Raw genomic sequence first — 17,653 nt, forward strand, 5'->3', positions numbered from 1 at the left:
TTGGTTTCGGGGTGTGGTTTGATGTGGGTGTCTTGTGTGTGTTCGCAGCTGGGAATAGTTAACCCAAATCATTTCACCAATTAGCTTCAACCAGGCTGGTGTGCTACCGTGAAAAAGTTGGTTTGACTTTGGCAGGGTTGGGTAGGTTACTTTCTAAATGTAATCCATTAGAGTTACTAGTTACCTGTCCAAAATTGTAATCAGTAACGTAACATTTGGATTACCCAAACTCAGTAACAATCTGATTACATGGACTTATTTTTAGATTACTTTCCACATAAGAAGCAGTAGAAGACCACAAATATGTATGTTACGAAGAAGTGAACAACATCTATTGCAGGATAAATCAATGTTAAAGTTTACATAGCTGGCCATATATGGATGTTACATTTTAATTTATGGGTTGGTTATATAGACTTCTAATCCATCGCTTTCTACTACATATAACAACACGATTAAATTATATCTTTACAATAAAAACCAAAGTTCTTCAAGAATAGGATTTGGAATATGGAACCATAAGATAGGCCAAATTATTTTACCTGAGCATAACCCCAAAACGAAGGACTTATTTGCCAGTCCTACTCGGTTTATGATTTTGTTGTCATAGAGGACTGATTGGGCTCATTGCTTCGAGTTGAAAAATAAATGCTGCGCTCATGGAATGGCATGAGCTGAACACTACTGAAATTGTATATGTGAAATAATGATTTTACATGTGAAAAATGTATGCCATATGCTGCATTTGCTACAGGCCTATTGTTTACCTTTTTGTTGGTGACACTTTGATATCTTGATAATATGCAGCTATTTAAAGGGCAAATCGAGATGGAACAATAACAAAATGGGCGTCCCGCATCTGAGGGATGGCCCTGGAGAAATGTAACCACTCTCAGATTAATAGACAGAGCTATGGATGCAAGGACTGATCATCCATGATATCACAATTATTGTTTTAACCATGTTATACTATGCATTTACAATGTTGGAGAAACATTTGAGAAAAACAAGGTTATATTTTGGGTTCTCGTGGAGTGGGACAGTTCAACTAAGCACGAGGCATTTATAAGTTATATTCTTCAAGAATCAATGGTTATATATACAGTGGGGCAAAAAAGTATTTAGTCAGCCACCAATTGTGCAAGTTCTCCCACTTAAAAAGATGAGGCCTGTAATTTTCATCATAGGTACACTACAACGGACAAAATGAGATTAAAAAATCCAGAAAATCACATTGTAGGATTTTTTATGAATTTATATGCAAATTATGGTGGAAAATAAGTATTTGGTCAATAACAAAAGTTTATCTAAATACTTTGTTATATACCCTTTCTTGGCAATGACAGAGGTCAAACGTTTTCTGTAAGTCTTCACAAGGTTTTCACACACTGTTGCTGGTATTTTGGGGCTGTTGCTGCGCAACACAGACTTTCAACTCCCTCCAAAGATTTTCTATGGGGTTGAGATCTGGAGACTGGCTAGGCCACTCCAGGACCTTGAAATGCTTCTTATGAAGCCACTCCTTCGTTGCCCAGGCGGTGTGTTTGGGATCATTGTCATGCTGAAAGACCCAGCCACGTTTCATCTTCAATGCCCTTGCTGATGGAAGGAGGTTTTCACTCAAAATCTCACGATACATGGCCCCATTCATTCTTTCCTTTACACGGATCAGTCGTCCTGGTCCCTTTGCAGAAAAACAGCCCCAAAGCATGATGTTTCCACCCCCATGCTTCACAGTAGGTATGGTGTTCTTTGGATGCAACTCAGCATTCTTTGTCCTCCAAACACAATGAGTTGAGTTTTTACCCAAAAGTTATATTTTGGTTTCATCTGACCATATGACATTCTCACAATCTTCTTCTGGATCATCTAAATGCTCTCTAGAAAACTTCAGATGGGCCTGGACATGTACTGGCTTAAGCAGGGTGACACGTCTGGCACTGCAGGATTTGAGTCCCTGGCGGTGTAGTGTGTTACTGATGGTAGGCTTTGTTACTTTGGTCCCAACTCTCTGCAGGTCATTCACTAGGTCCCCCTGTGTGGTTCTGGGATTTTTGCGCACGGTTCTTGTGATCCTTATGACCCCACGGGGTGAGATCTTGCGTGGGGCCCCAGATCGAGGGAGATTATCAGTGGTCTTGTATGTCTTCCATTTCCTAATAATTGCTCCCACAGTTGATTTCTTTTAACTAAGCTGCAGGTTCAGTCTTCCCAGCCTGGTGCAGGTCTACAATTTTGTTTCTGGTGTCCTTTGACAGCTCTTTGGTCTTGGCCATAGTGGAGTTTGGAGTGTGACTGTTTGAGATTGTGGACAGGTGTCTGTTATGCTGATAACAAGTTCAAGCAGGTACCATTAATACAGGTAACGAGTGGAGGACAGAGGAGCCTCTTAAAGAATAAGTTACAGGTGACCAAATACTTATTTTCCACCATAATTTGCAAATAAATTCATAAAAAAATCCTACAATGTGATTTTATGGATTTTTTTTCTAATTTTGTCTGTCATAGTTGAAGTGTACCTATCATGAAAATTACAGGCCTCTCATCTTAAGTGGGAGAACTTGCACAATTGGTGGCTGACTAACTACTTTTTTTGCCCCACTGTATATCTGTATCGCAGTAGACTACACCACTGCATAATCTTTGGATGCTGACAGCAGTCACGCGATTGGAAGACATAGCTTGGACTGTAGCCTACAAAAGCCTATTCTTTCTTTTTTCCCGCAAATGATCAAACACATTTGGTGTCATCATAGTTGTCTCTGACTTGTGGTCATGCTCGCAAACATCCTTTCGGAATTTAAAAGTAATCCTCTCAGTACTCATCTAGGTTTTCAAAAGTATCTGGAATCTGATTACAATATTTTTGCTGGTAACAGATTACAGTTCCTGTTTTTTTTGTAAACCTTTACGTGTAAGGCTTTACAAAAACACAGTAACTGTTATCCATAACCAGCAAAAATATCCAACCCTGGACTTTAGGTAGCCACTTTCAAAATTATTTAAACTACATCTGTAAATTAAGCTTATCTATTTAACTATAGAAGCATGACTCGCAAGAAGAGACATGAACAAGTGGATTCTGATTCCTTTAACATTTTTATTGAAAGTTGTGAAGTGCAACTGTAATTATTTTATGTATGTTTACAATACCTCATCTGGTTTGAGGAAACATGCACAGAACATGAGCGTACAACTTATACATAGAATGCAAAAAATCTATTTGTTTTTCTTTATGATATTCAGAGTACGGTGTTTGTTAAGTTAAAGAGTTGATCAGGAAGTACTTCAGTCAAAAAATGAAAACAAATGAAAAATTCACGAGGGGTGCAATACTTCAAATAATTTCAAGTGAACAATGGTTTACAGTAACCGTTAATGTTGTAACCCAGGATATGAATAGTGGATACAGTCGTCTGTCTGTTAAATAACCACCACAGCTCGCCATACTCCTGAATTACAGCATTATAAAGAGACTGCACAAATCTTCAGGCCAGCCCATTACTAGCTCCCTCTTCATTTGTACTTCACCTACATAGCATCTGGTCTTCTCTCCTTATATCACTATATTACACAGTACTTACACTAAATATACAGAGATATACATCATGTGGAAAAGCCATCAACTCATCTTTGAAAATGCAGCTTAGCCTAACATCTTAACCCCCCAGCTTCATTTCACGAATAGAGAATCCACCAAGATAACAGGGTACAAGGCTGAAGGGCTCAAACTTAAATACAGGGAAAAACCATCATTATCACCATCCTTCCTCTAATAAGCAAATGTAGGCTACAACTCCCTTCAACCTCACAGTTAAAATGATAACGTCTATGGAAGTGTCGTGTTCTCCCTCTAGACCTCCTCTCGCCCCATGCCAGATGGGGACTATTACACAATGATAAATCCTCACAGATTATTGAAATTGTCACAATGAGAGATGCTCTATTCTCCGCCTGTCCCTCTCTGTATCGCGCAGAAAAAAAGAGAACAGCTGCATTTATTTACATTATTAGGATTCAGCGAAGCATGGTGACTCCCATCACTATCTCCCTCCCTCCATTGTCACCACTGAAGTCGACATCACCTGAAATCCATTGATACAGGCACAGTGATTCTTTGAGTCATGTTCACTTTTTTGTTTGTTAAGTTTTTCTTCCATGTATTTTTGGGCAATGTTCATTCTCCTATAACAGCCTCCTTTTCTCCTCTCATTGGCAGATTGTCTTTGATAGTGTTTTTTTAAAGCGCCTTGAAACGACGACACCACCCGCCGCCGCTCCCAGAGTTAAATATGTGCAAATTCTTGTCTTAACAGCGTAGCCTCCTGCAGTGGAGGCCTGGTTGTTCTGCAGTGTTAGAACAGAATATGTCTGAGGACAGCCAGACCCTGGTTGGTTGCTTCATCCACCCCTCTCCCGGGGTAGGCGGTGATGCTATGCGGAGGGTCCAGAGTTGTGTGAGGTTGGCTGCAGTTGGGTTGGGGGTAAGGCTGGTGCCTGGGTCTGGGTCGGTGGCTGTGTGGAGGTGGGAGGGGAGCCCGCCTGGGTCTGAGCCTGGAATTGAGCCATCTGCTCTGGGCTGGCCAGGGTCTTTAGAAGGCTGTTCTCCTGCTCAAGCTGAGAGTTCCTCTCAATCAGCTCCTTGATCTGCTCCTTCAGAACCTCCACCTCCTCCCTCACTGCGTACATCAGGTGGCTCTTCACCAGGTCCTAAAGGCACAGAGAGGAACAGAAAACACTGAGTTTAACATGGCAATAATTACACATACAAAAAAAATACAAAGGCTGTATGGCTCAGTTGGTAGGGAATGGCACTTTATAACACCAGGGTTGTGGGTTTGATTCCTGAAGCTACTCATTAATGAAATGCATAATGTGACCATAATTACAAAAAAATATATATAATAAGTTTGTGTTGTGTTTTTCAAATGACCTTAAACATATATCATACTCTTGATATGATGATAAAATGTAAGCATAGCATTACTGCTGGCATTTCTATGAGAATTACTATGTAATACAACATACATTGTGTATTATTGTAGCTAGCTTCTGTGGTCTGTTTTAATATAAGAAGTGAGTCTGATGTTAACACAATCTGTTGAACATGTGGTGAAAATCAAAAGAAAGATTATGTAGATTATAAAACAAATAGTCCTAGGGTCTAACCCTCCCCTTCCTCTGAAACCAGGACGCAACGTCACCAAACACACAAAATGGCCGGCCCACATATAGGCTTTAGCCAATCGGAGCACGCGATATTTATACCCAGGCGTCAGACTTTGTTTGCCTAGCAACAACGGCAAGCCAAGCACCGGATGGCGTGAGAGAGAGAGCGTCCTCAGCAGGCGGGGATCTGGGGACAATAAAATACTAGAACCATGAGGAACTGAAAATAAAAGTCTGCACGCACGCTCATCTCCCTGTGTCAACAGATAGAAATCGAAACTGAATCCTTACTACATATTACACACATTTAAATAAAGCGATTGTGCTACCACGGTAAACTGGATGGTAGAAGTGCATGTCATATTGATACGACTTTCAATGATGATACCTGGCTAACGTTAATGCCCCCATAGATACACTTTGGCAAACGACGTATTAAACTGACGTCAAGGCACATAACACCATATGCTGCTACATAGTTGCCAGAGCATCAAGGTATTCACGAGCCATCATCTATGTAACAGCGACAAAAAAAAGTGGTTACAAAGAAACGAGGAAATCAAGAGCGACATGTTTCAACTGCAGTAGTAGGCATTTTGCAAAGATAACCAGCAATACGTCTGTATTTTGCGTGACTTCCCAGTTCTGCTCGGTTACGTGGTTATGTAATCCATTCATTAAACTGACCGATGCAACGTTTTCTGAACTGATCATTCTCCGCATGTGTTCTTCGACATACGTTATATATGCATGTGATTTATGTAGTATAGATAGCAGACAAGAAAGGTGAGTTAATATAATATATCAACTTACCATAGCCTGTTCGATTTTGTTGTCTATGGCCACCACACTGGCTCCTGACGAACTGAAAGAATGAGAAGAAAAATGTCTTAACACACTGCATCGGTAAGAATGAATGATTAAAAGGTAGGCATACTGTCGATGTTGCAGATCTAATACCAGCTATTTCAATACACAGTGGAATACAGTATAAATATCCTTATACAGGTGACCACTTCCGCTAAAGACCATTCTGGAGCAAAGTGTTCTGGGTGTACTGAAATGACCATAGACAATATTCCTTCCAAATAATAAGAATATGTTATTTCATTGTCATCCATGTAAAAATTAACCATGGGTGGTGTACACATTTAAGGAATTTAATCTCCCGAGCCAACAGTAAGCGAAGCCAACCCAGTAATGCATCATGACGACAAGTCACATTTTCTCTTACTGAACCCAATAAAAAATGGCAGTATCATTAGGCTATACTTGTATTTCAATGATACGGTCCTCTATAATAGATTGACTCCGTGTATAAACGAAGGTTTCTTTCAGCATACAGACTATATAAACTGCCCACACTAAGCATCCTCCTTGCAGCAAGTCATAGGTATATTTACCTATTGTCGAGCCTGACAGGCGAACTATCCGCGCTCAGCAACGAAGATAAAAACGAAATAGAAAAATTCCTTAACTGGCAAACACCGAGATCCATCGCCACTGTTGTATAGCACGGAGTATTCATGCTATATCACAGATAAACTACGCTTTAACCAACGGAAAACTCGACGATTATCGTGTATCACATTCTCTACTCCCGTGGTTCGGAGAGGCAGTATTAGGCACTTTGTGTCCCGTCAGAAAATCATCCTATCCCGGGGAGCCTGTACATCTTCCGCTGCACCACAAAGAATATCCAAGGTCAGTTCATCGCAGCAGAAAATCTGCAGCCTGGGACATTTGCATAATTTATCTAAGAAAAACAGGGCTCCGATGCTCCCCATTGGTGGAGAGATACTGATATTAGCATAATCTATGTAGGAACGCCCCTACCTGAGGCTCAGCCGAGACATTATCATAAATTATTCAGAGATGCGCCCTCACCCGCCGAAACTGGGAAAAACCGGATGAGATGAGGAGGAACACAACAGTCCCTCCAAGACACAAAGGAATGACTGGCAGCCACAACACGAGAAAGGTGAACATGAACAGATGTATTTTGTGCATTTTACAACAAACAAAATGACTGTAAAACGATAAACAAAATCTAAAGAATGCATTCACATATAGTAGAAAATAACCTTTCAAGAGCCTTGCAGGTGCAAAAACAAAACAACACTTCAATGTTAACATACCACCCCCTGGCGGTTACTATGAGAACAAGAGTCCCACACAAGACAAGGATCAAATCAAATTGTCACATACGCTGAATACAACAGGTGTAGACTTTACTGTAAAATGGTTACTCATGAGCCCTTTCCCAACAATGCAGAGTTCAAATATGTATGAAAAGGATAACACTACAGTGACAGACAGGGTTTTACTCCAACAATTAAGAAAATACCCAATAACAACAAGTGAACAGATTCATTCAGATCTCTTCCAGCACAAGTTGTGTATGTGTGCCTGGGACACAGGATTGCCAGAGACTATAGATGAGTCAGACACTAACCCAATTCACGTGAGGGAAGCCCTCCATCCATCATGCCTCAAATTACCGAGACAAGCCAGAGACGCATGTGCTACATTTTTTAGTGCTTCAGAAATTAGGAGAAGAGATGTCGTGCGTCAGTCTCCAAACAAAAACAATGTAGCCTCACAAAAGACCTATTGACTGTGAGCAAAACACTAAGAAGTGGATAAGTGACTTGACTGGCAAGATGGATAGTGGATCATTTTATAAATGTTCTGGAAAAGACCATGCTAGAAAAACTTAGAAACTGAACCAGTGTTTTCCAAACATCTCATTGAGCACCCCGAGTCTGTACACTTATTTTCTGTATTCCAGAACTAGCAAAGTTGATCCAAAGCGGTCACCTAAATCATTCGATAAATTAGCCATGTTCAATTCACCACAGGGTTTTTATGGTACAAAAAGGGGCTTAGGTGGCAGGTGTGGCGGCTGAATTTTACAGAACATTTCTCTATGGAGCAGAGATACATGTTTTCAGTTTTAAAGCACATTACCTGCAATTCTACACATTTTGCCATACAGCTGAGAGAAAATGTTTAAATTAAAACATTTCATGCAATTCTACAAATGGAGCCGAGAGAACATGTTTCAGTTTTAAATCAAATTTCTGTTTCTTTGCTCACTTCCTCGTATTTACAGACTCAGAAACTATGTTATAGGCTAGTGCCTGTGGCTTCTCCCTGACGCCAAGCTATAGCTAGTCTTTAGATATTTTCAGTCTGAAGTAAGAGATGTCCATTAACTCAATTAAGGGGTTGGTTTTAAATAGCACTTGTTCAGATGCTCCAAGCACTTTTTATTGTATGGGGCAAAAAAACACCTCAGTGTAGCAAGCAACTGGGTGATGTCATGGTAGCCATAATACAACTGGTTGTTTGGATCCTGGATGCTGATTGGACAAGCAGCGTTTCAAGACATGGCCATCAGACACACCTATGCCTGCTAACAGTTCCATCTGAAAATGATCACTGTGCCTCCATAAGAATATCATGTTAATGTTGCTGTCTGAATCATCTCTTGTATTTATCTCAACTTACACATGATTTCCCCTTGCTTCCAGCCTAGCATTTAGTTTAGTACAGCGGGGTTAATATAAGCCACGCTATCTGCCTGTCCGACCTCGGGAAACAATGTTTCACTTTTGAATTTAGATCTCTGTAGTACCATACATAGAGTGAATGGTGCCAGACAACTTTTTCTGAGCCAATGGAAATTACACATCGTCATTATCACGGGACATATCCAAATAAATGCCAAATGAAAAAAACGGAAACGGAAATGCAGCTAGTGTGTACCGACATCCCAGGTTCAATTTTTGACGTGACAGAGTTAGCGGAATATGGCTGGCTAGCGAGCAAGTGACAAGAACGATATCCAAGCCTGCATACCACTTTGTTTAGAACGGACGACCAGTCTTTTTGCACAGCAACTACGCAAAAATAATTACCGACTGGGTCGCATCTGACGCAACATGACCAAGAAGAACTAAGGACCAGATTTATGTCTGTACTATATCTTCTGGTGAAGGAATTAAACGTTATTAGCTAATTTACTTATCAGATTAACATTGATGAAAATATGCAATTCATTGTAATTGAATATGTTGGGTAACAGTTCTATAAAAGCACTGATTAACATCATTTACCTGCGATTGTATTGATGATACAGCATTGCCGCTTGTGCCTTATTACTTAATTTTACGCCAGAGAAAACTCATCACACATCAGCCATCATAGGATAATATCTGTTCAGTGCTGCTGAAACAGTGGATTCTTAACGACATCAAACTACAGATAGAAATATACACTCAGTGGCCAGTTTATTAGGTACACCACCCAGTTCACAAAAATGGTTCTCTCCTACCTACAGTGAGTCACGTGGATGTGGCTTGCTATATAAAGTAGGCCGACAGGCATTGATGCAATTCAGTTATTGTTCGATTGAACGTTAGAATGGGCAAAACGAGTGACTTAAGCAACTGAGCGTTTTATGATTGTTGGTGCCAGGCGGGCCGAATCCAGCATCTCTCAGAAACAACCGGCCTCCTGGGATTTTCACGCACAACAGTGTCTCGGATTGACAAACATAAAACATCCCGTCAGCGGCAGTCCTGTGGGCAAAAACAGCAAGTTGATGAGAGGTCGAAGGAGAATGGCAAGAATCGTGCAAGCCACAAACAGGCAAATAACAGCACAGTACAACAGTAGTGTGCAGAACGGTGTAGTATCTGGGATCTACATCTGTTTATATTAGTTACTGTGCTGTTACTAAGCAGTAATGCATTACGGCAGTGTTACGTTACTACACCTAATAGGAAATGCACATGCGCACTGGGGTGCCGCGAACTGTAGAGCACAAGGGGTTTTTGACTAAACGAAAACTAACTGTACTCCCGTCCCCTGCCTGTTCATTTCTCCACAACACAAATATTAGTGGCGACGAGGTGATTAAACTACATAAACGGACATTGCTTGAAGGGAAGAATGTTGCGTGAGTAATGAAACTCAAAATAATTATGTAATTCGTCAGTTATTTTACATTTTCTTTCGCCAGTATAGAAGGCTAACCACTGCTAGTACAGTATTCAGGAGCTGCCAAGTAGCAAGACTATTGGAGTCCAGAATAGCGACACTGCCCTCTGGTAGTTAAATTTTAAAAACTGTCTCATTGAACCCATTGAAATTAGGCGATTATTTCTCAGTGGAGAAATATTGGCAAGAAAAAAAAAAGGAAGAAGGAACGTACATTATTACAAATGAGTGCAGTGAATGAAGTAATTGTAGAAACTTCTGAAGTGAATAATTAGATGAAAATTAAGGAATACAAGGAATAAGGAAACTGAACAATTAACTGTGAAAATGGCAACCATTGGTCGAGTACCAGAGTTTGAGGCTACAAAAGAGGATTTTGATTCCTATTTGGAGCGTTTTGAGCGTTGGCTGGCTGCAAATGAAATCAAAGATGGAAAGAAAGCAGACTTCCCGTCTCCTGCCTGGTCATTTCTCCACAACACAAATATTACAAACGGCATCTCAGGAAACACACAACTCGTCAGTCTTTGTCATGGATGGGCTATTGCGGCAGACAACCACACTGGGTTCAACTCCTATCAGCTAAAAACGAGAAGAAGCTGCTCCAGTGGGCACGTGATCACCAACACTGGACAATTGAGTGGAAAAACATTGCCTGGTCTGATGAATCCCGGTTCTTGTTGCGTCAGGGTTTGACGTAAGCAGTATGATTTAATGGCCCCATCCGGCCTGGTGTCAATGGTACAGGCTGGTGGCAGTGGCATGGGGAATGTTTTCCTGGCGCACGTTAGGCGCATACCAATTGAGCAACATTTCCATGCCCCAAAGAATTCAGGCTGTGTTGGAGGAAAAGGTGGGTTTGACCTGGTACTAGCAATTGTATCAGCATATCGATTGCGCAACCACGGCTGGCAAAACCTTTGATCATTGCTATTCTAACTTCCGCGACGCATATAAGGCCCTGCTCCGCCATCCTGTCGGAAAAGCTGACCACGACTCCATTTTGTTGATCCCTGCCTACAGACAGAAGCTAAAACAAGAAGCTCCCACGCTGAGGTCTGTCCAACGCTGGTCCGACCAATCTGATTCCACACTCCAAGACTGTTTCCATCATGTGGACTGGGGATATGTTTCGTATTGCGTCAGATAACAACATTGACGAATACGCTGATTCGGTGTGCGAGTTCATTAGAACGTGCTTTGAAGATGTCGTTCCCATAGCAATGATTAAAACATTCCCAAACCAGAAACCGTGGATTGATGGCAGCATTCGCGTGAAACTGAAAGCGCGAACCACTGCTTTTAATCAGGGCAAGGTGACCGGAAATATGACCGAATACAAATAGTGTAGCTATTCCCTCCGCAATGATATCAAACAAGCTAAGCATCAGTATAGAGACAAAGTAGAATCTCAATTCAACGGCTCAGACACAAGAGGTATGTGGCAGGGTCTACAGTCAATCGCGGATTACAAAAAGAAAACCAGCCCCGTCACGGACCAGGATGTCTTGCTCCCAGGCAGACTAAATAACTTTTTTGCCCGCTTTGAGGACAATACAGTGCCACTGACACGGCCTGCAACGGAAACATGCGGTCTCTCCTTCACTGCAGCCGAGGTGAGTAAGACATTTAAACGTGTTAACCCTCGCAAGGCTGCAGGCCCAGACGGCATCCCCAGTCGCGCCCTCAGAGCATGCGCAGACCAGCTGGCTGGTGTGTTTACGGACATATTCAATCAATCCCTATCCCAGTCTGCTGTTCCCACATGCTTCAAGAGGGCCACCATTGTTCCTGTTCCCAAAAAGCTAAGGTAACTGAGCTAAACGACTACCGCCCCGTAGCACTCACTTCAGTCATCATGAAGTGCTTTGAGAGACTAGTCAAGGACCATATCACCTCCACCCTACCTGACACCTTAGACCCACTCCAATTTGCTTACCGCCCAAATAGGTCCACAGACGATGCAATCTCAACCACACTGCACACTGCCCTAACCCATCTGGACAAGAGGAATACCTATGTGAGAATGCTGTTCATCGACTACAGCTCGGCATTTAACACCATAGTACCCTCCAAGCTCGTCATCAAGCTGGGTCTCGACCCCGCCTTGTGCAACTGGGTACTGGACTTCCTGACGGGCCGCCCCCAGGTGGTGAGGGTAGGCAATAACATCTCCACCCCGCTGATCCTCAACACTGGTGCCCCACAAGGGTGCGTTCTGAGACCTCTCCTGTACTCCCTGTTCACCCACGACTGCGTGGCCACGCACGCCTCCAACTCAATCATCAAGTTTGCGGACGACACAACCGTGGTAGGCTTGATTACCAACAACGACGACGAGACGGCCTACAGGGAGGAGGTGAGGGCCCTCGGAGTGTGGTGTCCGGAAAATAACCTCACACTCAACGTCAACAAAACTAAGGAGATGATTGTGGACTTCAGGAAACAGCAGAGGGAACACCTCCCTATCCACATCGATGGAACAGTAGTGGAGAGGGTAGTAAGTTTTAAGTTCCTCGGCATACACATCACAGACAAACTGAATTGGTCCACCCACACAGACAGCATCGTGAAGAAGGAGCAGCAGCGCCTCTTCAACCTCAGGAGGCTGAAGAAATTTGGCTTGTCACCAAAAGCACTCACAAACTTCTACAGATGCACAATCGAGAGCATCCTGGCGGGCTGTATCACCGCCTGGTACGGCAACTGCTCCGCCCACAACCGTAAGGCTCTCCAGAGGGTAGTGAGTTCTGCACAACGCATCACCGGGGGCAAACTACCTGCCCTCCAGGACACCTACACCACCCGATGTTACAGGAAGGCCATAAAGTTCATCAAGGACAACAACCACCCGAGCCACTGCCTGTTCACCCCGATATCCTCCAGAAGGCGAGGTCAGTACAGGTGCATCAAAGCTGGGACCGAGAGACTGAAAAACAGCTTCTATCTCAAGGCCATCAGACTGTTAAACAGCCACCACTAACATTGAGTGGCTGCTGCCAACACACTGACTCAACTCCAGCCACTTTAAAAATGGGAATTGATGGGAAATGTAAAATATATCACTAGCCACTTTAAACAATGCTACCTAATATAATGTTTACATACCCTACATTATTCATCTCATATGTATTTGTATATACTGTACTCTATCATCTACTGCATCTTTATGTAATAGATGTATAACTAACCACTTCAACTATGCCACTTTGTTTACATACTCATAATAATAATAATAATATATGCCATTTAGCAGACGCTTTTATCCAAAGCGACTTACAGTCATGTGTGCATACATTCTACGTATGGGTGGTCCCGGGGGATCGAACCCACTACCCTGGCGTTACAAGCGCCATGCTCTACCAACTGAGCTACAGAAGGACCACACTCATCTCATATGTATATACTGTACTCGATACCATCTACTGTATCTTGCCTATGCCGCTCTGTACCATCACTCATTCATATATCTTTATGTACATATTCTTTATCCCCCTACACTTGTGTGTGTATAAGACAGTAGTTTTGGAATTGTTAGTTAGATTACTTGTTGGTTATTACTGCATTGTCGGAACTAGAAGCACAAGCATTTCACTACACTCACATTAACATCTGCTAACCATGTGTATGTGACAAATAAAACTTTTATTGGATTTGATTTGATTTAGATGGGTGTACCTCAAACTGGCCACTGAGTGCAAGTCAAATAAATATACTTTTTCTTGTTATATAACTTCAGTACTAGGATGTACAGAATACACATGGGCATGCATTGCTCATCACATAAGTTACAGTAAAGGCCTAAAGGTTGTCTTTAAATATGACATTTGTGGTAATCCATCTACAGTAACTGTCAGTAAAATAGCCTGGAGTTAGTCAAAAAAAAAGCTTCTGTTCTTTGGATAAAAGTTTTGTCTGAAAAAATGATTGTGTGAACCATACAACGGTAGTGTAGAAATCCTAGTTTCTATATTCATTTGAATGCAAACCAAACTATAAAACGACAATGATGTGGATGAGCATTATGGCTGGCCTACATATGTGCAGCAGACAAGGACTTTAAGGCTTGAGTGTTGCCATCTTAACACTACTCGGGGGGGAAGAATAATTAAGTCATTTTTCCAACAATTGTTTACAGATTATTTCAAGTATAATTCACTGTATCACAATTCCAGTGGGTCAGAAGTTTACATACACTAAGTTAACTGTGCCTTTAAACAGCTTGGAAAATTCCAGAAAATGATGTCATGGCTTTAGAAGCTTCTGATGAGGCTAATTTACATAATTTCAGTCAAATGGAGGTGTACCTGTGGATGTATTTCAAGGCCTACCTTCAAACTCAGTGTCTCTTTGCTTGACATCATGGGAAAATCAAAAGACATCAGCAAAGACCTCAGAATTTCTTTTGTAGACCTCCACAAGTCTGGTTCATCATTGGGAGCAATTTCCAAATGCCTGAAGGTACCACGTTCATCTGTACAAACAATAGTACGCTAGTATAAACACCATGGTGTTTATGATGAACGTACTTTGGTGCGAAAAGTGCAAATCAATCCCAGGACAACAGCAAATAACCATGTGAAGTTGCTGGAGGAATCAGGTACAAAAGTATCTAGGGACTGGTGCACTTCACAAAATAGATGGCATCATGAGGAAAGAAAATTATGTGGATATATTGAAGCAACAGCTCAAGACATCAGTCAGGAAGTTAAAGCTTGGTCGCAAATGGGTCTTCCAAATGGACAATGACCCCAAGCATACTTCCAAAGCTGTGGAAAATTGGCTTAAGGACAACAAAGTCAAGGTATTGAAGTGGCCATAACAAAGCCCTGACCTCAATCCTATAGAACATTTGTGGGCTGAACTGAAAAAGTGTGTGCGAGCACACTGATTCAGTTACACCAGCTCTGTCAGGAGGAATGGGACAAAATTCACCCAACTTACTGTGGGAAGCTTGCGGAAGGCTACCCGAAACGTTCGACACAAGCTAAACAATTTAAAGGCAATGCTACCAAATACTAATTGAGTGTATGTAAACTTCTGACCCACTGGGAATGTGATGAAATAAATAAAAGCTGAAATAAATCACTATTATTCTGACATTTCACATTCTTAAAATAAAGTGGTGATCCTAACTGACCTAAGACAGGGAATTTTTACTAGGATTAAATGTCAGGAATTGTGAAAACTGAGTTTACATGTTTTTGTCTAAGGTGTACGTAAACTTCCGACTTCAACTGTACCTCAAAAACACACATTACCCCTACATGCAGCCATAACACTTCTCAAACAGTTCCATTCACACCTCAACCCAACCCACATCTTACATTCCACACACAAGAAATCTGACCTCGCTGTGTATAGGCTGAGCTGGGGTGATTTATGCGTGCCCTCTTTTTCACACCCTACCTAGGAGGAAAGGAGGGAGAGAGGAAAAGTGGGGTTCAGGGAGGGAAAGAGGGAGGAGGCTGCTGTTGAAGAATGGTCAATCCTTTCAGCAGGGTGTAGCGATTAATACCAGAGACAGAGTTACAGGCACACTAGAGCCAGAGCCTTGCACACAGAGAATAGAATGTAGGGTAGTATGGTTTCATAGGGAAGACAACGGCTCAAGTGTAAACACACCTCTTTCCTATGAAACCATACGGTTTTGTCACAGGAGGTGGTGTAATATCATCACAGGATATTAAAAGGTCAAATACAGCAATTTTGATCTCAATATCAAATAATTTCAAGGTAATAATTAAGTACCTTACTGTGATTTTCTTTTTTACCATACTAATTGAAAATAAAAATAGCTTTTTAGCAAAGAGCAACTTTTAAGCAATAATGTTACTAGTACTTTCTGGGAGTGGTCTGGAGGAGAATAGTGAAAATGAGCTGTTGGCAGAGGGGTTTGGAACACTCTTTGTTATTTGGTCTATTATTAACTAAATAACCCTGGCCAAAACTCCATCCCACCATAGTACATTATCATTTTAACAGTATTATTTCAATGCCAGTGTGGAAATATATATAAAGAACACAGGACAATCAAGTTTTTGACTGCACTAAGATCCAATATTAAATGTACAAAATGGGCTACTACATAGTAAGGCCACCATTTCATCCAGTTATTCACAGATCTATCACATCACATTTTATGTCACATGTGCCGAATTACAGTGAAATGCTTACTTACAAGCCCTTAAACGAACAACGCAGTTTTAAGAAAATACCTAAAACAAATATTTAAAGAGAAGCAGTAATATAACAATAGCGGGGCTATATACAGTGGGTAATAGTACAGGGTTGATGTGTGGGGGCACCAATGTCGAGGTAAACTCAGTAAACTCAGCAAAAAAAGAGATGTCCCTATTTCAGGACCCTGTCTTTCAAAGATAATTTGTAAAAATCCAAATAACTTCACAGATCTTCACTATAAAGGGTTTAAACACGGTTTCCCATGCTTGTTCAATGAACCATAAACAATTCATGAACATGCACCATGCATGAACGGTCGTTAAGACACTAACAGCTTACAGACAGTAGGCAATTAAGGTCACAGTTATGAAAACTTAGGACACTAAAGAAGCCTTTCAACTGACTCTGAAAAACACCAAAAGACAGATGCCCAGGGTCCCTACTCATCTGCGTGAACGTGCCTTAGGAATGCTGCAAGGAGGCATGAGTACTGCAGATGTGGCCAGGGCAATAAATTGAAATGTCAGTACTGTGATACGCCTAAGACAGCGCTACAGGGAGACCGCACAGACAGCTAATCGTCCTCGCAGTGGCAGACCACATGTAACAACACCTGCACAGGATCGGTACATCCAAACATTATACCTGCGGGACAGGTACAGGATGGCAACAACAACTGCCTGAGTTACACCAGGAACGCACAATCCCTCCATCAGTGCTCAGACTGTCCGCAATAGGTTGAGAGAGGCTAGACTGAAGGCTTGTAGGCCTGTTGTAAGGCAGGTCCTCACAAGACATCACCGGTAACAACGTCACCTATGGGCACAAACCCACCGTCGCTGGACCAGACAGGACTGGCAAAAAGTGCTGTTCACTGATGAGTCACGGTTTTGTCACACTAGGGGTGATGGTCGGATTCGCATTTATCATCGAAGGAATGAGCGTTACACCGTACTCTGGAGCGGGATCGATTTGGAGGTGGAGGGTCCGTCATTGTCTGGGGCAGTGTGTCAAAGCATCATCGGACTGAGCTTGTTGTCATTGCAGGCAATCTCAACGCTGTGCGTTACAGGGAAGACATCCTCTTCCTTCATGTGGTACCCTTCCTGCAGGATCATCCTGACATGACCCTCCAGCATGACAATGCCTCAAAGCTTTCTCTGATAGTATTGTTGTTTATTCTTTTTCTTGCACGGAACCTGAAAGGTTCCTTCAGATAATTTACTGCTCGTTCTGTGCGTGATTTCCTGCAAGACAGGAATGTCAGTGTTCTGCCATGGCCAGCAAAGAGCCA

At 42.0% G+C, this 17,653-nt stretch overlaps 1 protein-coding gene across 3 annotated transcripts in view; it reads right to left on the reverse strand.

The window, feature by feature from the left end:
- Positions 1-3,080: 3,080 nt before the first annotated feature.
- The window catches only part of LOC124046449 (TSC22 domain family protein 1-like), an 84,427-nt gene continuing 69,854 nt past the window's right edge, over positions 3,081-17,653 (reverse strand). For 2 of the 3 annotated variants that reach the window (XM_046366825.1, XM_046366833.1), the window contains exons 2-3: positions 5,983-6,034; positions 3,081-4,710 (exon numbers count right to left, since the gene is read on the reverse strand). In XM_046366825.1, the coding sequence (XP_046222781.1) occupies positions 4,435-4,710; positions 5,983-6,034 (328 nt within the window). In that variant the 3' untranslated portion in view covers positions 3,081-4,434. Of the gene's footprint in view, positions 4,711-5,982; positions 6,035-6,572; positions 7,900-17,653 lie in introns of those variants that run through there. The other variant, XM_046366842.1, reaches the window with a different exon arrangement.

Source organism: Oncorhynchus gorbuscha, linkage group LG01 (genome assembly GCF_021184085.1).
Source record: "Oncorhynchus gorbuscha isolate QuinsamMale2020 ecotype Even-year linkage group LG01, OgorEven_v1.0, whole genome shotgun sequence".
Classification (NCBI taxonomy): domain Eukaryota; kingdom Metazoa; phylum Chordata; class Actinopteri; order Salmoniformes; family Salmonidae; genus Oncorhynchus; species Oncorhynchus gorbuscha.